At 39.3% G+C, this 23,477-nt stretch overlaps 1 protein-coding gene across 1 annotated transcript in view; it reads left to right on the forward strand.

Moving 5' to 3' along the window:
- PTCHD1 (patched domain containing 1) overlaps positions 1 to 18,618 on the forward strand; it is a 56,134-nt gene extending 37,516 nt beyond the window's left edge. The window contains exons 2-3 of the mRNA XM_012784610.3: positions 1,044 to 1,704; positions 13,179 to 18,618. Of these exons, the coding sequence (XP_012640064.1) occupies positions 1,044 to 1,704; positions 13,179 to 14,833 (2,316 nt within the window). The 3' untranslated portion in view covers positions 14,834 to 18,618. The remainder of the gene's footprint in view (positions 1 to 1,043; positions 1,705 to 13,178) is intronic.
- The last annotated feature ends 4,859 nt before the right edge of the window (positions 18,619 to 23,477 follow it).

Genomic DNA, 23,477 nt, shown 5'->3' on the forward strand with positions numbered 1-23,477 from the left:
AAGAGCACAGGTTCTGGAGCCAGACTGCCTGGTATAGCCCAGCTCTGCCTCTTACCATGTGTGTGACCTTGGGCAAGTGACTTGGGTTTTTTTGTCTCAATTTCCTCATCTGTAAAATGAGGCTAGCACTTGTAACTACGTTGTAGTTTCTGATAAGGATTAAATGAGTTAATCTGTGTAAAGGGCCTACAACTGTGTCTGGCATGTAGTAGGGGCAGTTAAATTAGTGCTTGTGTTCTCATGTGCACTTTGATGGCAGGAATACAGTACCTGGGCAAAGCAAATTCAACATGGGGCAACATGTAGAATAAATCCCATTGTTCTCATTTCGCATGATTCCCATGTATCCCAGCCAGGCTCTTACAGTTACAGCTCTCTTCCTTCCTACTATGCAGACAAAGAAAACCAAGGAATACAAGGACCCTCAAGGTGAACCTCTTGTCTTTTATGGTAGAGAGTGATTGAATTGGATGAGAAGATCATTTGGCTGCCCTATAAATCAGCAGCAAAGGATGGAGCTGCAGAGGACCTCTGCATTTGGAATTGTACCTTAGTTCACTTTTTACATTACATTTTCAAGAGGGAGACTGAACAGGGGACCTATATAAGATTTCCAAACACTATAGACCAATTGGATCCCAAATAAAGACCTTGTGGAAATAATGCTGGTGCTTTAATGTAGCACTTTTCAAACTTTAGCTGCATCTGAATTCCCTGGAGGACTTGTGAAAACCCAGATTCCTAGGCTCCACCCTCCCCCACACACAAGAATTTTCATTTCTGACAAGCTCCCAGGTTGTGCTGATGCTGCTGGTTTAGGGGACACACTGTGAGAGCCACTGGTCAAGTGTGTGTTTTGCATCCCTACTACCTATTTCTGATCTAAGATTGTAACATTTAATTTGAACTCTTTAGCTTAGAGATGGAATGAATGACTCCCCCCTCAAAAAACAAAAAACAGAAATATTCAAACCCACAGAGCTAATGTCTGTCTTATTAACATCTAATTTTTGGTAATAAACATTTTCATTTTTTCCCAACAGTTGCATGCTGCTGTGACCAAGATCCAGGTTCCAAGGCCTGGTTTTAATTACACGTTTGCCCATATATGTATCCTGAATAATGATAAGACTTGCATCGTGGATGACATAGTGCATGTCCTGGAAGAGCTAAGGAATGCTCGGGCCACCAATCGGACCAATTTTGCTATCACATACCCAATCACTCACTTAAAAGACGGGAGGGCCGTGTACAATGGGCATCAGCTTGGGGGTGTCACCGTGCACAGCAAGGACCGGGTGAAATCTGCAGAGGCCATCCAACTCACCTACTACCTGCAGTCAATCAACAGTCTCAATGACATGGTGGCTGAGAGGTGGGAGTCCAGCTTCTGCGACACTGTCAGACTGTTCCAGAAATCCAACAGCAAAATCAAAATATACCCTTACACGTCCTCATCACTGAGGGAAGATTTCCAGAAGACCAGCCGTGTGTCAGAACGTTACCTGGTCACCAGCCTGATCCTGGTGGTCACTATGGCCATCCTCTGCTGCTCTATGCAGGACTGCGTCCGCAGCAAACCCTGGCTAGGTCTGCTCGGGTTGGTGACCATAAGCCTGGCCACTCTCACTGCAGCTGGGATCATCAATCTTACTGGTGGGAAATACAATTCCACCTTCCTGGGAGTCCCTTTCGTCATGCTAGGTAATTACCACCCTTTATTTTTCTGTTTCCTCCTGCTGGTGGTGCTGTGTGCCTAAGAGGCCAAGACTAGCCATCTAACAACTTCGTTTCATTTATAGTGTCCTCATTTTGCCAAGAAGTCCTGCAACCAATTCTGTAAAGTGCCGGTCATCAGCAAGAGGCAACCTAATCTGGTAAACGTACCAGAAATCCAAAGTTGTGGGTTCCAGCCCTCATTCTCCATGAAGTAGCTGTGTGATATTTAGCAGATATTAATCTTCTCTGTGCCCCCATGTCTTAGGTTGAGCTTCCCCAGAAACAGACCTTGAGACAAGGATTTGGATACAAGTAGTTTATTTGTGAGGTGAGCCCTTGAAATCACCAGTATGCGAGCGAGGAAGTGAGACGGGAAGGTGGACAGTTGAGGGTATGTTCATGAACAGGTCATTGCTGTGGGCACCTGTGGATCCATCCCACTGGGAACCTTTGGGAGACACTGTGAAACACACTTCAGAGAGGTCCTCCCTGAGGGGTGAGGAAGCTGGGCTATTTACTCAGAAACCCTGTGATTCATTGAGGGCTACTCCCCAGGGTAGTTTACTCCCCAGCACTTCCCAGGGAAGACTGAGCCTACTCTTGCAGCCAGAGAAAGGCCACAGGTGACTCTGTAGTAATAAGTCTTCAATAAGTTCAAGAATGATGAATGGATGGATTGGGCACTAATTGTGTCTCCTACTCTCAGTTTCCCCACCTTATGAAGAGAGTGGATATGAACATCACACAAAAGGATATGATAAATATACAAGAATTTTGAAAGTAACGTGTGAGACATTAGTAGGAAGGTAACTTTTTTCCTATTCTTCCTATGAACTCAGAAGAATATTTTAAAATGACAGTGACAGTTACAGTGTGCTTCCAGTGTATTCACTCTGGGGGGGGGGGGGCTGCAGGAATTCCCTGATAGAGATAATGGTCAAAACAAAGCCATCGTGGTCATAACATCAGTTGCTCTGTCCATCTGGTATCCAAGATGGCATGCCCAGCAAGCCTGATGGCAGGGTTTCTGTGGGCCAAGTATTCAAGCGGTCAGCTTTCCCTCTTTTCTGTGGCCACCTCTCATCAATTCCTTTAGCAAAATTAAAATGTCATTTGGAATCAGATACTAATATGACAAATGAAGTGGCATTTTTCTTTGACTGAGAAATACCATGGTTGAGTTCATTAGTATGCCTTATGCCCTGTTTTGGAGTAGTAGAAAAGACAAGAATTTCCTCGGGAAATCTCAGCTGTGTTATGGTTAAATGATAACAAGCAGGGCTGGTGGAGCTGTAAGGCCAGAGAATTACATTCTGCCCTCGATGTTCTGTGGCCTGTGGGAGTTGAGACCTAGTCAATAAACATATAACTAGTAGCTTTTGTGAAAAGTTGGGCACTATGAGGAGACTGAGCAGTCTGAGAATTTACTCGAGCAGTTTACTTGTCACTACTGAAAACAACAGAGAAAGAGCCTGCTATATTTCCTCCTGAATCCAGTCTGTTAAAAAAGCAACATAACTGGCCTCTTTAAAATAACCTCAAGACCATGTGGGTTGATTGTGGAATACAAGGTGGTTCCTTGAAGAGTGAGTAGGACTGAGTATTAGTAGCTTCCAAAAAGGCTTGAGTCAAAGTGTCAATTAAGATGTTTTGCCCATGATTAGTCACATGCTTGAGTGTTTGGGGGGTTTTTTGAGGGTTTGTTTTTTTTTTTAGCTTTCAATTTTCAAAATGCAGTGTTTTTTGTTATCGCTTTTGCAGGAGGAAGACAAACACGAATAAGAAAAGGGTGGGGAACTGAAGGGAGATAGTAAGTAAGGTTCTTAAGGTGAGAAAAAAGGATGTCGGAGCTAGAAAAAGGACCATCGGTGCTGGTTTTATGACATTCCAGGTTGCCAGTGAGCCCAAAGCATATTAGAATACATAAAACTTCTTAAAAATTAATTATACTAAGTAAAATGAAATTACAATATTTAAAACTTCTTAAAATTCATTTTATTAAAGAAAATAAATTACAGTATTTAAAACTTTTTTTGTACCTTTTAAAGAAGTCTTAAATATTATAAGTAAAAGTCAACACAAAAAGACTTTGCCAGATAGTATTGATGTAGAGAAGGAGGTAAGAGATGGCAGGATGAAAAGATGCTGTTAGCAGGGGAGTGTCTTTTAAAAACAAATCCAGAAATAGTAGTGCCATAACTCCACAGAGACTGGATATCACTGAACTTTACGTCAGAGTTCAATTGAGAAAAATCTGGCATTTGCAGTGAAAGAGACCATGCACCGCAGGTGCCCAATACGCCCTTGTTTGCAATTTGTGAGGAATGTTACATGCATTGATTTGACAGCAGTTTTCCCTGCTGACGATCAGTGTGCAACCTTTATATTTTCAGCCCAAAGAGTTCTCAAATTACTTAGTCACAACATGAAAGGAAGCTACATGTTTTAGTAGCTAAGGCCCATTTGCAATAAATATTTTGCACCATGTAATGAGTGCTTATATGCTCATAAAGCTAATAGTGCCTGGATTTAAGATGGTTGCCCTTCTGTATTTCTCAGATAAACTCCTCATTCTTTAGAGTTTGATTGTGAAATGAAATATAAGCAAGAACAGGTTCACAAATGATTCATTCAAGGCCGATGTTTAATTCTGGTTTTTTGATGACCAGTTCTAAAATGCCAATAAATATTTCAAATGACCAAGAAGAAATGCTGTGCTAATGGTTTTGCACTGGGTCAATAAACTGTTTGTCCAGTATTTAAATTTGCCTGTCTGTAACATAAAATGGCTACACTTAACCTAAGCAGATTTAAGCAAAACTACTTGATTAGTATGTTATATAAATACAATATCAAATTAAATAAAAATATATATATAGCCTTATTTAGAAGGAAAAGTATCTTAGAGTCTCAAATGCAGACATTTCCTTGGCTGTCAATAGGTCTATAATGTGATAAACATCATAGATTTAAAATTCAACAAACTAAACATACTCAGTGTGATTCTGGTCACATAAGGCCAGATTCAGCCAAATGCCAAAATGGCAGTAGATTTAGAATGGAAAATTTTAAGACCACATGTGTCAAGCGGTATTAACCTGACAAAATTCCAGAAGAGGAAAGAATTTGGATAAACTCTAAGAGTTCACCATAATGGGATGTGACTGTGTGTTTCTAGCCAAGACGATACGTGACATCTCTGGCAGCAAGAATATATCCTACACAGATGAATCATTTTGGCAATGATGTAAGCATAGATACATCATGATTTAGAATGTTTTTAATCAGTGTTGTGCATATTAGATGATCCCACTTCTGCCAAAACCTCTGTCCAGATGAGTCAGATCAATTTATTTAGAGCTGAAATCCTAAAACGTCTACATTATTAAAAATGCTCATTGACATTTTTTAGTTACTATAATTTGGAGTAGAGTTTATTTGCTATATACCCATTATCATGCATAAAATAATGTCCCTTCTTTCCAAACTACATTGATATCAAGTAGTGAAGTACTTGAATTACCATTTGTAAACATATGATACTCATCATTTTAATCTGTTATGGAGTTTCCTTAAAGAATGAGGATTTATGTCATTGATTTCTAGTTGGGCATGATTTAAGAAATTGGCATAGGTTTTGTATGTGCAAGCTCTCCTTACAGTCTTAGTATTTCCACAGCTCTGCTGATAAGACAGACACAAATCAGGAAAGGGATGGAATGTTAGAGAATATAGAAGGGAACAGAAGGAAGGTTTTATTCCCTCTGTATCTGGAAAGTTTGTTGCTTCATGTACATTGTGTGCAGCTAAAAAGGGAGGACTGAAGTCATAGTGAAAGATAGTTTCGATATTACTAGTTTCTACTTTGTAATCTTATTTATAAGGGTCACTTTGCATTTATCAAGATACAAGAGCCCTGGAGATTGGATGAGATAATAAATATTCTTTGTGCCCTTTTTCACATGTTTGGGGTTTTGAGGTCAAATGTCAGGTCCAGGGTGCCCTCTTTCTACCTGCTGAATTATCCACCCAGGCCACTTAGAGTCAAGGATGTGAAAGGAAGAAAGAACGTGGATTAGTGTTAAGAAGAGAATAATAGCAGGGAAATTTGGCTGCTTTCAGCTGTATATTCTAAGATTATCTGTATTTAGTAGAAACCAGGAGAGAAATCAAGTTCAGTTATTTAAGAATTTATTCTCATAGGATCCCACTTGAAATATGATGCACTGTATGGAACTTATAAAGGAGGGGCAAAAATTCTTGGTGCAAGAAATTTAGTTCCAACTGGAAAACTGGAACTCTTAATTATTTTTGCTCTAAACTTAAGCAAACCTGAAAGGTTTTGCTTTCCTGATGAGTATTCTGATACATTCCTAAAGTCATGAGAACATGGGGGAAAAATCACCCAGCTAATAATAAATTTAAAACCATATGAAATTGCCAATATCTAACCATTTTTGACCTATAAAATTGGTACCAATATCTGGCTATTTTTGAACTACAAAAATGGTAATTTTGTGTGGTTTGACCTAAAACATTATTGTAAAAATCCATTCCTTGCAACAATATGACAATCTGCCTGATGGAGAAGAAATATATTAGAGTGCTGTGAAAATACTCTGCTTAGATATAAATCAGGAATAGGTTCAGTAGTTTCTAGGGAAAAAATTGGTTTATAAGGGGTTTTGTGTGCATTTTGGGTATATCTGGTTTAAAATAAGAGATATTTTATTTTATAATATTTTCAAAGTTTGTTTCTTAAATATCTTTTTTTGTGATGGCCCATGGTCATTATGGGACTAATTTACAAGGAGATTGTATAATCTAGTTTTTTGATTAGTTCTCAGCCTTTTATTTTTATGCTTCATCAATCATATTATGGTGAGGGATGGGTAGAGATAAATAGGTTTGGGAAGATGGAACAAAGCAAGTTCTATTGTTCTATTCTTAACCATAAAGTAAAAGAAGAACAGGACTGAGGATGCAGGTCCAGAAAGGCAGACCTCAGGCAGAGGCTTTGTCTTTGACTCAGGACCCCTAGGTTTCCTCTGGGTGGTCTATCTAAGGAATGGAGGAGTAGCAGACCCCATAAAGGTCAGGCAGCAGGAAACAACATGAGGACACTGAGTTAAAAATAGAACATGAGGAGAAACACCTAGTATCTACATTTGGATTAGAATCCCAGAAAGTCACAACTGGGCAGCCTTGACCAGATGGGTCTACAGGACCTCACAACCCATGCAGATTCATAGTCATTGTCAAGGAAACCCTGCATTTCACCTAGGTTACTTTGTAAGTCAAGAACCAAAATATAGACAGATGGAGCCCAAAAGATGGATTCTATAACCCTTTCTTTGCTATAGCAGCACTAACATTTCCGTGCTCATCAGGAAAATAATTACACATTAGCCTCTATCCATCTCGTGTGTGTGTGTGTGTGTGTGTGTGTGTGTGTGTGTGTGTGTGTGTATAATCTGTGTGCATAATATATATTATATATCACACTAGCTATATTATATATCATATGTAATATATGTCATAAGCCCATGTTATGTATTTATATGTATGCATATAATACATATATTCTGTAAACATATTTCATAATATATGCAATGTATTTATAACATATATTATGTAATATATATTGTTTGAATGTTTAAATGCTATTTCTCTGTATATATGATATACTATATATTCAAACATTTTATATGTAAATATATAAAATATGTTTGAATAGGATATTCCATATATACATATGTTTATATATTATATCTGTTTTCTACATGAAAAGATATTATACAATGACCATAGCATATATATGGGCCACATTTATATACACTGGTTTTATATAGTGCATGTACACACAAAATATCTAACTACCTTATCTTTAAACAAGGAAGGGCTATTAGCAAATTCATTTCGGGGGGGGTTGCAGCTATCTAGTGAAGAAAAATCATTTCTAAGGTTAAAACCCAATGCTGTGATTAAAATTATCAAAATATGACAATGCTCTAGTACAAAAAATAAGATATGTGTATCCCCCCTGATATGACATCTGTCTTTACTTGAGTAGAGTACACCTTTACTCTTAACTGTGAGACAAAACAGGCTGTGATAAACCAAACAATTCAGCTTAGAAAGTAAATGTTTATAACTGGCAAAGTGTAAATGTAACCCACTTAATGAACTTCTCCCTGAAAATAGATGTTACTCAATCCAGACATAATATATACTTTAAATTTCTTCTCAAAAAACTTCAAAATCATGAATTTATGTGGATGTCATCAAAAAACAAGCATTTTATAAACATGAGCTACTTGGTGAAGCTCATCTAAGAATAAAATATGTTTTAAGCAGATTTTGCTCATGCATTATATTCTATGGATTTTCGAGAAGAATGTAGTAATTTTATTTCCATCTTTGAAATTTGGTACTGCCCAGGCATGCTATAAATGGCTTCATTGACTCATGATATTAAATGTTTTTACACTGAAATTGGAAGATCATCCATCAGCAAACCATCCCATTTCACTTCCTCATCCTCTCAGTAATTCCTCATTTGAGGAACTAAGGATGAGCAAATCTTGCTAGTGTGGAAAGGATTAAAATTTGAGTAGTATCTGAAGGCCAGCCTCTGTTTATGGCTATGTGTACTGGGGAAGGTGGAAGAATCTGGACCTGAAGAAGAATCAGACTTATAAAATCCAGATGTACAAAGTAGATCAATTTGCCTATGATTATTCATCAACAAACAACAACAAAAAACCCAAATCACCTAGAATGTCGCAAATATGATTCACTTTACAACTTTACAGAGGCATATCTACTGGGTAAAGTTAGGTTAGCTTTCAACTATTTGTTAATGGATTCTTGCCTTACTGAATTATAAACAACCCTGAAGGCTTTGGTCAAGCCCCAGAAAAGGGTCTGGATGAGAGTGAGATTTAATCTATGAGTGTGCCTAAGAGTCACCCTATGTGACTGGAGGATTAGCCACTTGAGTTTTTTTCCACCATCAGTGTTATTTATCATCTGTGCTTATTTTCCTCTCCATTGGCTCCAAAGCCTAAAAGTTAACTGCACATTCAGATGTAAACATTCTTTGCAAAAGAAGAAAAATTATTAGCCTAAATCCTTTAGTATTTGATTTTAATAGATAACAACCCCTAAATCTGCTGCTAATAAAATTAATACAGCAATGTCCTTTTTAAAATCATACTCCTAGTATAAATTGTGTCTGAACATTGGTGAAGCACTCTATTGTCCTTAACCCAGGCCCTGACTAAAAGCCCACATTGCCTCAAACCATTCACTCATGAATAATTAGAACTTGTACCTGTGTGTTTGTGTGTGTATGTGTATGTGTCTTGACATGTACTGGCATGCATGTGTTCATATGCATGTAATAATACAGACATGCAGTATAATAAAAATAGAAACAAACATCTTGAATGTGCATATAAAAGATAAGCAAATGTGCTTTAAAGGCCTCTTTATCTTCAAAATTTGATAGAATCAGTATGTACTATTTAACAGTTCCCTTTGGCAACTCTTCAGCCTTATACTGTGACTGAATCTCCTGGATGTTGCATCATCCAGAACATTCCTTGGAATGAGGGTGTCAGGATGTGGAGTTTCCTGACATCCTCGCTTTGATACAGTCTTGTACTTCCAGGTTTGGGACTGTGACCTGCCCCTCTGATGATGAGCCATGACTCCCATTACCACTGTAGGGCCCCTGGTCACCAAGGTCAGATCTATTTGGAACTTCATATCTAGGTAGCTCCCCCTTCCCATAAGCTCTGCTTCCAGGAAGTCCTTGGGAACAGAGTTGGGCCCCTGGAGATGGGAAATTGTCCCTTGCCAAAGTGATGCTTTCAGTCAGTGACATAGGCCCTTTGGTCAGACTTAATAGAGAAGCGTACAGAGCTCATAGTTCATAGAAAAAAAAATTAAGCTAGAGCACAAAGAAAATAGTAATACTTTTGCTTTTAAAGCACTTTTTAAAAATGGGGGAAACAGTAGTTAAACCTCTGGAAAATATCTTCAGTCCACATGCAATATCTGTTTGCCTACATCTGTAAGATTTGGCTTGGAGTCCTTGCTGGACTCCAGCTCCAAAGTTAGGAGAGTAATGGATGATGGTGATGCTAAAGAAAGGAGCCACCTGCTGAGAGAGGAACATAAAAAGGAACAGAACCTAAGAAAACCTTACTTCTCTGCCTTTCCTTGGCTCTGATGGGCCCAGTTTCTGGAGTGGCAGTAAAAGATAAGGCCAGGGCTCGCTGGAGGGAAAATCATAAAGAAGTTAGTATCTGTGAAATTCTCCTACCTACCATTTCCTCTTCATTCTCTCCCCATTCCCATTCTCTGTCCCCTTTCCCACACCACAGGGAAGCTGCTTCAGTAGACCACTGTCCCAGAGGAGTTTGCATTTAAAAGGATACCCTTGAAGGCCAAAACCAAAGGGAATTCAGCTGTAATTTGGTGGGGGGCAAGGTATTCTTCATGTTCTAGGGCTCCTGGAATGTGTCTTCCCTGTATCTAGGCCAGGAAACAGAGGTCTGTTGCCCTAAAGGCTTTTCTTTAGGGCAACAGACTGACTTCTTTAGCATAAATACCCAGCTGTGAGCTGGGTCTAGTGCCAGCCAGGCACTCCAGGCTGTTAATCCCTGAGAGGCATCTACAGCTATGTTGGCACTCATTCCTCCCTTGAATGACTAAGCTTCAGGAAGGAGGCCCAGTTATGGCATCAGCAGTTGTCCCAGAAATCCCAAGGGGTTTTATAAGACGACATACAACTCCAGTTTGGGGTTTAGGGTATAGGAATCTGCTAGAGAGGTGTGGCTAGAGAAACAAAAATCTGGCCTATCAGGAATGGTGGTTAGGGCCTTTGGAGGCAAGGCCAATGATGTCTAGCAACAAATGCTAAATGATCTGGTAGAACAGATTCTTTCTCAGAGCCTCCTCTGGCCTCTGTGGATGTCTGCACACACACAAACATCTCAAGCAAAAGGACCAAAGAAAGGTACTATTTCCAAAACCCCTAAGAATAAAATTAGAATTCTATTTGGAGCTGCCCCCGAACCCAGAACATATGCAAAAAGTCAGGACTCAATACAAAAGATCAAACTATAGAAGGACAAGGCATTTAAAATGCAGCAACAGAACTCAAGAGACAAGCTAACAGCCTACTTGCACCTTTCCTTGAGTTTGATTATTTTCATTCTGGACCCTGGAGCCTCACTCTTGTCACCTAATAGCTCTGTTAATTCAAATTTATTTTCTCAATTAGCTTTAAGATTGTTCAACGCTAGGTAACAAAAATGAATTCTTATTGTATTTTTCCAACAAGAGTAAGGGCCAGATAATATCATTATAAAACATCACACTGATTTTTAAACAGACCGCAAAATAGACTTAATTTAAATTCTACTATATGACTAATTCTAATTCTGCTATATGTATCCTCATTTTCTTACCATATTTAATGACTCAGTACTAAAGCTCTGTTTTAAAATATATATATTTCTGGCAAGTAAATACTGTAAAAAAAATTCATTTGCCACTTACAGTGACCCCTTGAAGTGTGATTTGCCCATCAAAGTTTACTTTGTCTACATGGTCCCAGATAAAATAGTCAGTATTGTTTCCCCAGGATGCCAGTGCCTTAGAGGCATTAATTCTCTTTTTACTCTCATTGTCAAGGGATCAGTTACTATTAATAAAAGGTCAGTTGGTCCATCTTGAGAACACAGTGGAAACAGATTTAATAGTTTTCCTTCCCAAGACTAGACGTTAACTACCTAAAACATAATCAACAACAGGATGCCAGGATGCCAGTCAATGAGTGTACTTTTTACTTTGTGTCTGGGGAGTTTAGGTGCCTCCAATTTAATAGGGGCCACGGTGCTAGTTATCAAATTGACAGTCTTGACCTGACCTCTAAAAGTGGCTGTAAAACGATGCCTAGTAAATTAAGATAAATGCCAAATCCCTCTGAGCAAACAGCCCTATATCATTACTATGAAATGGGCATTTGGGTTTGAGGCCAGGACTTCACAATAAGAATATAAATACCAGCCTGGGCACAAGGGAAGATGTGTGCTTAGTTATTGTACACACAAGATAACAGTGACTCACTTCATTCAGCATTATGCTTGGCTGGAGATTTTAAATTTCTTTTTAAAAACAAGACTATTGTACCACAGGGTAAAGATTTTATTAACCTCAGTAATAGGATTTGAATATGCCAAGGCGTGGAAGCAGAAAATTAGATCTGCTGATCCCATTGCCAAGACAGGGGTTATGGAAAGCTGCCATGGATCACTTGGGTGGGCTTTCCAATGTTTCAGACACCTGAAAACCCAGGAAGGTGCAGCAGCGAAGTGTCTAGCACCTACAAGAAGAGGAAGTAGAAGTTGTGCTAGACCAGGTCCCAGGCAGAATGGAGTCAGAACAAGGGCACTTATTTTACCTCTGCTATTCCAGTTTTGCAGGAATACTAACCAGGGAGGCAAAGGAACTAAGCAGTTAAGGAAAGAAGGTTACTGACCTGGCTCTCTCCCACAGAGGCCACTGCCAAATAAATAGTGCAGAGAAGCCAGCAAGCAGAGTCATTATGAAATGTTATCTATGGACAACCAAAATTGGTCAAACAGATCCCTAAAGACAAAATACAAGTCATAAACCTCCATCCTGAATTCTAATTTTTATCAATAGCCAAAAGAGTTCATATGAATCTTGTTCCATCTATATTTTCTCGCATGTTTCTTCTTCAATCAAACTTGTTCCTACTTATTTTGCTTCCTTCTTTCTCAGACTTATTGCTTCCTGCCCTGATATTTGGGGAAGCAAAAAAAAAAAAAAAAAAAGAAAAAGAAAAAGAAAAAGAGGCTGTGATTTAGTTTCCTGTCAAGACTCAAATTAAATACATTGCCTCTTTCTCACTAAAGGCCTCCACTTGGCCAATTTTAAATAAGGTGACAGGACGTTAACTCAGAACTCTCTGCCCACTACCTTCCTCTGTAGTGACCCCCAGCCAAACCTATGGGGATGGAAAGTAAAATGATGAGTGTCCAGACATCTTCTCTGGAGCATTCCATCAACCAAACTGTACCAAAAACCCTAAGCTATCAATGTATATAATCCCCAAGAGACATAGGCATAAGTCTACTCATCTTTCTATAGGCAAAAAAGTTCATTCAGCTTTCTTAAGCCAGAAAACAGCAAGATCTTTGCTCCTCTAGCTGCCCTTTACTATCCATTAACATTTATCATTCACCAAAACACGAGTCTATCTCCCTATAGGAGAAATAATTGGCATTTACAAACCCGTCACCACTAGGGCTGATTATATTTCCCTTGACCCAGTCAACCCTCATGATCAAGTTGGTTCCCCTCTTAAAAAAAAGATTATTTCTTTAAACTTTTGTTCTGATCTTTTTCTGCCCTCTCAGGTCATGGATTATATGGGACCTTTGAAATGTTATCCTCCTGGAGGAAAACAAGAGAAGACCAACATGTTAAAGAGAGAACTGCAGCAGTCTATGCGGACTCCATGCTCTCCTTTTCTCTCACCACTGCCATGTACTTGGTCACCTTTGGCATAGGGGCCAGCCCTTTCACAAACATTGAGGCAGCCAGGATTTTCTGCTGCAATTCCTGTATTGCAATCCTCTTCAACTACCTCTATGTACTCTCGTTTTATGGTTCCAGCCTGGTGTTCACTGGCTACATAGAAAACAATTACCAGCATAGTATCTTCTGTAGAAAAGTCCCAAAGCCTGAGGTATTGCAGGAGAAGCCAGCATGGTATAGGTTTCTCCTGACGGCCAGATTCAGTGAGGACACAGCTGAAGGTGAGGAAGCGAACACTTACGAGAGTCACCTATTGGTATGTTTCCTCAAACGCTATTACTGTGACTGGATAACCAACACCTATGTCAAGCCTTTTGTAGTTCTCTTTTACCTTATTTATATTTCCTTTGCCTTAATGGGCTATCTGCAGGTCAGTGAAGGGTCAGACCTCAGTAACATCGTAGCAACTGCGACGCAAACCATTGAGTACACTACTGCCCAGCAAAAGTACTTTAGCAACTACAGTCCTGTGATTGGGTTTTACATATATGAGTCCATAGAATACTGGAACACTAGTGTCCAAGAAGATGTTCTAGAATACACCAAGGGGTTTGTGCGGATATCCTGGTTTGAGAGCTATTTAAATTACCTTCGGAAACTCAATGTATCCACTGGCTTGCCTAAGAAAAATTTCACAGACATGTTGAGGAATTCCTTCCTGAAAGCCCCCCAATTTTCACATTTTCAAGAGGACATCATCTTCTCTAAAAAGTACAATAATGAGGTCGATGTAGTGGCCTCCAGAATGTTTCTGGTGGCCAAGACCATGGAAACAAACAGAGAAGAACTCTATAATCTCTTGGAAACTCTGAGAAGACTTTCTGTCACCTCCAAGGTGAAGTTCATCGTCTTCAATCCATCCTTTGTGTTCATGGATCGATATGCCTCCTCTCTGGGAGCCCCGCTGCACAACTCCTGCATCAGTGCTTTGTTCCTGCTATTCTTCTCAGCATTCCTGGTGGCAGATTCTCTGATTAATGTCTGGATCACTCTAACCGTTGTGTCTGTGGAGTTTGGAGTGATAGGTTTCATGACATTATGGAAAGTAGAACTGGACTGCATTTCTGTGCTATGCTTAATTTATGGAATTAATTACACAATTGACAATTGTGCTCCACTGTTATCCACATTTGTTCTGGGCAAGGATTTTACAAGAACTAAATGGGTAAAAAATTCCCTGGAAGTGCATGGGGTAGCTATTTTACAGAGTTACCTCTGCTATATTGTTGGTCTGATTCCTCTTGCAGCTGTGCCTTCAAATCTGACCTGTACACTGTTCAGGTGCTTGTTTTTAATAGCATTTGTCACCTTCTTTCACTGCTTTGCCATTTTACCTGTGATACTGACTTTCCTGCCACCCTCTAAGAAAAAAAGGAAAGAGAAGAAAAATCCTGAAAACAGGGAGGAAATTGAGTGTGTAGAAATGGTGGATATTGATAGTACCCGAGTGGTTGACCAAATTACAACAGTGTGATAGTGTCTGCTTGGTATATTTGCACCTTAGGTCTTATCAAGAGCAAAGAGGTTATATTAATGAAACAATTAAATTCAAATTTGTTCCTTTTTTAAAGGATACTAAACAGGCATTGCCAAAAGAATAAAAGGAAAAAACAAGGAGGGAAGGTGGGAATGGCATATTTTCAATCTTTAAAACAAAAGATTGTTATGAGAATTTACACACATACAGAGAGATTTTTAGGAGACTCACAGTCTCTTAAACTAAGATCAAATAGAAGAAAGCTTATTAACAAGCAGGATCCTATTTTATCCACACTGCAGATAATGCTGGTATTGTGACAAAACCTACTGATTGAAGGGTCAACTGCAAAGGCAGAAATAGCTTTAAACATTGTTCAAACAATAAGGCTTCCAGAATGCCTGCACAGCAGTAGTTCCAGTCATGGTCTGTGGTTTGAAGTCCTAGCCACCTCACCTAGCTCCCTGCCACCCAAGGACACATTTGTGAAAGTTCTGACCAGCAAAAAGCAAGCCAGAGCCTTGAAAACAGACATGTGATAGGGTGGCCATCACCCTTGGACTGAAATTGAGTTACCATTAAATTCACCCAGGTGAGGGAGTTTTGTTGTCTAGAATGAATTTATAATATTCCCCCATTGGTATACTTTTAACATTTGTATAGTTTGGTTAATACACCTTGAAACCAATGACAGCTCCAGCATTGCAGACTTGGTGTGATTATATTTTGTAATAGCTTGTCGCTTGTCACCAAATAAGCCTGCTTTATTAGTAACAAACAGCTCTCGGCAGGAGGGACAGAGGACCCAAAACCACACAGCCAAATCCAAATACCTGGCATGACAGAGGAAAAGTAGGTGTATACTTAACCCAAACACAGTGTCTCTATTTTGACAAAAACAATAGCCAGCTGGTACAGCTGTTTGTGGTTTGGCCCAACATGCATTTTTTGCATGGATGCCCAGAAACATCTGCCCGCATATAGTTGAGGAAAGAAAAATGAACGCTGAAATAGTTATTTGCTATAGCTTCCAACTTGTAGTGCAAGTCTGCTTTTGCTTTGAGACATGCCTGTTCAGAGGCTTAAATGGGGAAGAGGGAAATATTTGGTAATTCGAAGTGCTAACACTGAGAATCTTTGTAGAAGTGCAGGGAGATGGCCCAAAAGGATATAGATTAGATGGAAATGGCTGGGGAAAGTAATCACCAATGCTAATCTATCAATGATAGCAGTCAAACTTTCCTGCTAAACTGGCTGCACCTCACCCTCTTTGTCCCCCTACACACCTTTTTTGGTGCCCCCTCTACTTCATCATAGCAAGACTCTTCTGTACATTAAGAAGCCTAGATGCTTATACTGTTGGCTTCTAGTGTCTATAGGGGGATGGTTCACAGATCGAAACAGAAATGGTTTGATCTGAAGAAGCTGTGTATGTTGCCCCAAATCCCACCCCCTGTATTTCTTTATTAAAAGTGAAGCTAAAGCCTGGTTACATTTGAAGCAGATATCTACAATATTTTTCCCTTTTAGAGATGTAGCTTATTTAGACATCTATAGTGGTAAGCATGTCCCAAAAGCATCTTACCTTTCTGGACCTTAGCAGACATACTGTGCAACTTCCTCATCCTCCACAGAGGAGGAAACTGAGACCTAGGAGAACAAAGTGACTCATTCAGGTCACACTACTGGAGGATTTCCATCATTTTAGCATGCCGAAGACAGGGCAGGCCAATTTTAGGTTTTCTTATAAGATGGCTATTACTCCCCTCAACGTAAATTTCTAAGGAAGAAACCTAAGACATTATTGGCCACAGGGAAGACTTTTTTTAATGCCTGGGATTAAATTATGTGGGATTTAGGTTGGCCATTATCTTTTGAAACAACAAAAAAAGTCCAAATGATTCAGATGTAACCACACCAAGTGCAAACCTGTGCTTTCTATTTCATGTATTGTTGTCCACATAGTTCTAAATACATGTGCAGGAGATCATAGCTAGTGCATTACACACTTACTCAGTCTCCCCTGCAGACACACTAAACAATCATACCAACATGTTATGCACTCAACTAGATGATAATAAGCTTTAATCTGAGGACAAGTACAGTCCTCACAAAAGGGCAAGTTTGCATAATAGATACTCGATCAATTCTCTCTCCAAGGAGCCTGCAACTAGGCTATTATTTATAAAACACAACTGAAGAGGGGATTGGTCTTATTCTTAAATCACATGTTGTTAAATCATTTTCTGAACAGTGTGTTCTAAATCAGTCATTGATTTAGTGTCAACCACGTGGAGCACCTCAGCTTAAAGCGACTCCACAAAACTGACACAACACACACACCAATTAAATGGATTTTGTTGAGAATTTAATCATTCAATTTGGTCAACCAGGATGACTTACTGTGGAACTTTGTTCTATGACAGATAGTAGTTTTCCAACTTGATTGAGTCTCTGTACACCCTGGGATATTGTATTTTTAAATGAAGAGCATTTTCAAACTTGTCAACTTCGCTTTTCAGCACTTGAAATTAAGGCTTATGGAATTCTGACTGAAATGAATTTTTCTATTGGGGGACTATGCATGCCAAGATTTATCATTTATTGTTCGATAATTATTTATTTGTTAATATTGATTATTGATTATTGCTCTGACAGCATTGGTTTAGCCCCACTATGGAGAAAACACTTTAGAAATAATTCAGAATCACCTCCTCATAAAATTTAAGTCTTTACTTCATCAAGTTTTACTTTTTGAATTGCTATAAAGAGGGAAGGAGTGATCCCAGCAAACACTTGAAGAAGTTTTTTTTTTTTCTTTCCATTAATTCCAACCAAGACATTAATGTCCACTTTACCAAAGACACCTATTTGGTTGGTTTTGAGTTGGTATTTGTTGTTTACCAAAGAAAAATATTCCATTCATCAAAAATATTTCTCCTGGTCAACTAAAAAACCGTGATACTTGGGCTTTCTTGGCCATTCATAAGGAAAATGAAAATGTCAGGGTAAGGGTGATATTCTCTCATTTAGTGAAACTCAGCAGAAAATACAAATTCACAAGGAACTTGGGGTTTTTAAGAAAGAAAATGGTACTTGAAATAGGGCATTATCGTTTAGTCCTACAGCAATGTTCCAATAAGTAGCATCCGGGCTCTTCAGGCTAAAAGAAATACAGTTTGTTCCAGAGAGAAAATAAGATAAACCCTCATGAAAATTCCTCTCCATTGTTCCAGCTCATAAATTTTGTTTTGTTTGGGGTTTGGGGTTTTGGGGGGTTTTTTTGTTGTTTGTTTTGCTTGGGTTCGGTTCGTGATTTTTGTTTGTCTGTGTTTGCTTGTTTTACTTCTGCCTTTCCTACCACTTATGCCCCCTCAATTTTCAGTCAGAAGTGAGATAATAAGATGCCATCCCCCATGGCCACAGTTCTTTATGCAATATACTGCTCTAAACAAGCCCCTTGGTAACCCTTTTGTTTTAACTAACCACTACCCAATTATAAGTGGCATTCTGAGACCACATGCCACCACTTTTCTCCAGCACCAGTGACAGAGCTTGGCTGTGTCCATCACAAGAACAGGTAGGATGGGCCTTGGGGGTGTGGCATGAGGCAAAGCCTTCTGAACACAAATGGTATGTTCCTCATAATGGCTTTATTACTTTGGATCCTATTAAAATACCCTTGCAGCTTGTATTAATAGTAGTGTTTGACTTCTGTAACTCTCTGTTTTCTCATCTGTAAAATGAGGATAATAACAGTAAATATCTTTAAATTCAACAAATGCTGAGTGCCTAATATTTCCCAGATGCTGTTCTAGAGACTGGGGACAAAAGAGTGAACAAATCGGATTTTAAAAATCTGCCCTTGTAGAGCCTACGTTCGAGTGACATTGCAAGTTTACTGGGAGGATTGAGTGAGATGACATTTGGAAAGTACTCGTGGCAAGGCCTGACAAAGAGAAGAAACTCAAGACATTATTATTTTTAATTCATCAATTTCACACAGTAGCATTGGGGCTCGGGTTATAAAACTACAAAGAAGTAGATTTGGGTCCAAGATTAGGGCTATACAAAGATGAAATGAGTTGCTACAGAAGGTACTTAATTCCCAGTCATATTAGGACATTCAAAATTAGGCTGGATTACCACTTAATGGGGCAACTGTAATGGTGGTGCAAACCTTGGATGTTGGGGTTAGACTATGATCTTTGAAAAAAGGATATACGTGCACTTGGGCTTGGGAGTAGGGGGACACATCACTGATAAATAACTATGCCTGGCTTGTCTGACGGAATCTGAACATTCCCTTTGCATAATCTGCTTTTAAGTTTGTGCTGAATAAAAAGCACCAGGTATTTGAGGACATAAAGTTACTATTTTTAAAAAGAATGTTAAAGCTGCAATACAAAGAAAAATGTTAAGTTAGTACTATAGTGGATTCGCTGGCAAAGAATTGGGAATGGATGCAGTCAACACATTGCAGAGTTCCTCCCTGTGGTGGTTACAACTGTTTATTTCTGTTTCATGCCAGTCCAGGAGAAAGCAAAGAGGAAAGTGAATGAGCTAGAATCTGTTCACCTGAATAAGCAGTGTCAGAATGTCCTCCCCAGCCTGCCTCTCACCTGCCCCCTTTCTGCCCAGGTGATCTGTTTGAAGTCCTCTTTGATATCTATGAGGGTATCATGCAAGGAAGAGGAAGTGAGGTGACCAGAGAGCTATGGCCTCTGCAGATTTTTGAGTTAGATTAAAATTAGCACCACCTGATTAGGAGCCTAGCTGGTGGGGAAAGAAGCCTTCTTTTCAAAATACAAAGAAAACAATGTGTACCAAGGAGGCAACCTGCAGAGAAACCTTGGTGGAAGGAGTGATGTTCCTGTGGAATCAGCTTCTTCTCCTTCCAGAATGTTGACACCAAATTAATGTTTGGATAGAATTAAGCCTACCCCCTTTTCTTTTCACATGAGAAAACTGAAATCTAGAGAAATGAAATTATATTCACAGAGCTAGTTAGAAGCAGATATGGGACTACAATTAAAGTCCATTTCCTAGCCCCAGTTCTTTCTCCATTCTTCCACTTTACTGCCAAATTCTATGTATCTAAATTATGAGGTTTTAACCTGAGGATCATTAATGAGTTGGTAGAAGGGGAAACTCTAAGCTCCCTAAAATTACATTATATGCAAAAACGTGTATATGTTCAGCATGTGAATTTCCCTGAAGAGAGAACTCATAGCTGTCATCAGATTCCAAAAGAAGTCTGTGACCTAAAAAGGGTGAAGAACCACTGTCCCAAATAAAGACCTCATTGGGAGTGTGATCCTGGTGTCCTCATTTTGGCTAATGGACAATCAAGAACATCTGAACCATCTTTTCTCCAAGGAGCCAAAAAATGCTTCCAAATATCAGTTTCTTTGTGCCAAACCAAGTGCCTACTTCTATTCATTTATTCTTCATTCGTTCCTTCATTCATCCATGTGCTTATTTATTCTGCAAACGTATTTTCAAAGCCAATTTATGTTCCAGCACCAGGTAAATGTGTTTTCTAGGGCAGGATCAGGAAAGACCCCTCTGCATTGTGCTCTTGTTGGCAGAAGGAATACAAGGTTGCTACCACATTCTCACTGTTACAACAAAATATATATAGCCTCAGAATTACAGTAACCAGCTCCCCCCACACATACACACACAGAGGGTGGCGGACAACAAAGCCAACATGTAGAAGCGTTCCCTGTCAAAGAACCAAGGGAATAGCAGCCTATTTCCGGGTTATATAGTCACATGCTGCTTTGCAGCATCATACCACATACTTGGAAGGGCTGCTCCCAACTAAGCCCTACTCTGAGATGTCTACACCAGGCATGTTTGCACACACTTGTAGCAGCCTACTTGCAAACAAATGTGAAGAGAATAAATCTCATTTATCTTGATAATATTTGTAGTGGGCAAATAAGCAATCATGGCCATGGACAGATGGGTACATTTCAGGAAAGGTGTGTCTTGGACACAGATATTTAGAAGCCCAGTTCTCTTGACTCCTAAGCAGAAGCTAAATATAATAAAGATTGATGGAGGAAGTTGGAGAATAAATGACTGTACTGTAGCTGCTGGCTCTACTTTTTCTGGTATAACTTCAGCCACAAATGGAATCCACATGGGTTGAGGTAAGGGCAAAGCTGGGGGAATCACTGCTTGGCCTTCTCTGAAGCACAAAGGAGGCACGAACAGCTGATCAGTGCCACTTACATCATCTTTTGCCCTGCCATGATAATGGAAGCCTTCTATTGAAATAGAGGAATATTAGCTCCACTTTGTAGCATCTGATGTGAGGTTGGAGGACTTTGTTCATTGGGATCTACAAATTGCTTTGTCTAATTTCTACAAAGACTCAATCCGTTTCCATTACCCACTCCAGGTTTATGCCTGAGAAAATTCATGAGATTCTCCTTGGCAAAACAGTATCCTTAATTTTCTAGGATGAACCTTGAACATGTTTGACTCAGCCTTTCAAATTTTTATTCTTTCAGTTAACATCCTGCCAAAACTGCCTTTGCCCACTGTTCCAGAATCACCAAGGCAGTTACCATAATGCCTCTCAGGGCTGTAGATGACTGGACAAAACTGCTAATGACCCACTGGCTCTGCTTCACACACACACACACACACACACACATGCACATGTACACATGAACACATACACAGACATTATGTACACATATATGTGTATATAACACACCTATAGCAATTGGACACTCATATATACACATACACGTGTACACACACATATAGCACAGACACATGTGTGCACACAAACATGCACACTACTTTTTACAATATGCCTGACACTTTTGAGGCACATTAAAACATCTTGGCAGGCCCAGCCCTGTCGCTCTGTAGGGTTTGGCGGGCCAAGGGCTTCAACTGTTTGCAGAAAAACATTTAAAAAAAAGTTACCTTCCCCTTCTATGTTTCCTGTGCATGGGCACATCTGGAGCAGCCAAACAATTAGACTTTAAAAAAAAAGAAACCTGGGTAAGTGCATGTGCCTTGCAACTTAAAAATTGCTAACGTATAGTTTCATAGTGGGAAAACTGTATTTGTTGGAATAGCAGAGACCCCAAACCACAGAGACCTCTCCCAAGGTCTGGAATTGTGAAATGTTATTTAGAATCTTTGCTTGGTGATCCAGAGAAGGGGAAAATGAGTGGGGAGGAAAGAGGAAGGACATACAGGGTAGAAATCTTAGGAAGGAGTGGGCATTTTCCATTTGCCCTAGTATCAGTTTGATGAGAAAATCAGTATATGTCATCCACCTCAAGGAAAGAAGGTGCCATCTAGGAAAGCCTGGTGATAGGATACATCATTTTAGGAGAAAATCACACAACAAAAGAACTATCTAAGACCAGAAACTTATACCTAACACACACCCCCACAACCCTCACACACATAAAGTTGGGAAGTGGACATTAAAAGGAGCCCTAGTGAAGTGCCCCCCAGATCAACATAAAACCATACTGGGAAAAATAATATAGTCAAACCCTGAGTTTGAGAAAGTGTGAGTCATATCACTTTTTTTTTTTTAATTATTTTTTTTTATTTTGGTATATTATGGGGGTACAGATTTTAAGGTTTCAATAAATGCCCATTTCCCCCCCTCCCCCCAAAAGTCTGAGTCTCCATCAGGCATAGAGTCTCCATTTAGGCATAGAGTGTCACAGGAAAAAAGTAATTATTGGGATGCTGAAAACAATCAAATCTGTGAGGAATGACTGACTATATGAGTTGAGAATAAAGGAATTGTTTAGATTCTCTATAAGATAAAGATATAGAGAGTGAATCTGTACTTTTTTGAATAAAGTAAAAGGACCTCACATTTTCTTTTGAATTATTCACCCATAATTCTTCCTCAGTAACTTAGAATACAATCAGGTTCTCTACTATTCTTTATGATCCCATAATTCAATCACCCACTATTTGTTGTGGATTTATACTCTAGCTTAGAACACATGAGCAGAATTATTGAATGGTAGGCCCAAATGAGGAAATTTCAGCCTGGCTGTAGTAATTCCTTGGTCAAATTCTCTCATTTTTCTAAATGTCCAAATATTTCAAAGCTGTAAAAAGTACATCTATATAGCCAATGCATTTTGGTTTTTAACATTAAAGATAAATCTCTGCCAATAATTATTGACAAAATAGTCACATTAGTTAAATGTTCTTTTGAAATCCAATTTTAGTAGGTGGAAAAACAAAAGGGAATAGAGGATATAGCCAATATTTATAGTGATGTTGGAAAAGATCCTCACCCTAGACGTAAAATAGTTTAAATATTAAAATGTGACCCCTCTCCCATTGTCATTGCTAGTAAAAAGTTCCTGAGATTGCACATTATTTTTATAAAGTTTGGGGCTAGGCCGGGCGCGGTGGCTCACGCCTGTAATCCTAGCTCTCTGGGAGGCCGAGGCGGGCGGATTGCTCAAGGTCAGGAGTTCAAAAAACCAGCCTGAGCAAGAGCGAGACCCCGTCTCTACTATAAATAGAAAGAAACTAATTGGCCAACTGATATATATATAAAAAATTAGCCGGGCATGGTGGCGCATGCCTGTAGTCCCAGCTACTCAGGAGGCTGAGACAGAAGGATCGC

This window comes from Microcebus murinus, chromosome X (assembly GCF_040939455.1).
Source record: "Microcebus murinus isolate Inina chromosome X, M.murinus_Inina_mat1.0, whole genome shotgun sequence".
NCBI classification, from domain to species: domain Eukaryota; kingdom Metazoa; phylum Chordata; class Mammalia; order Primates; family Cheirogaleidae; genus Microcebus; species Microcebus murinus.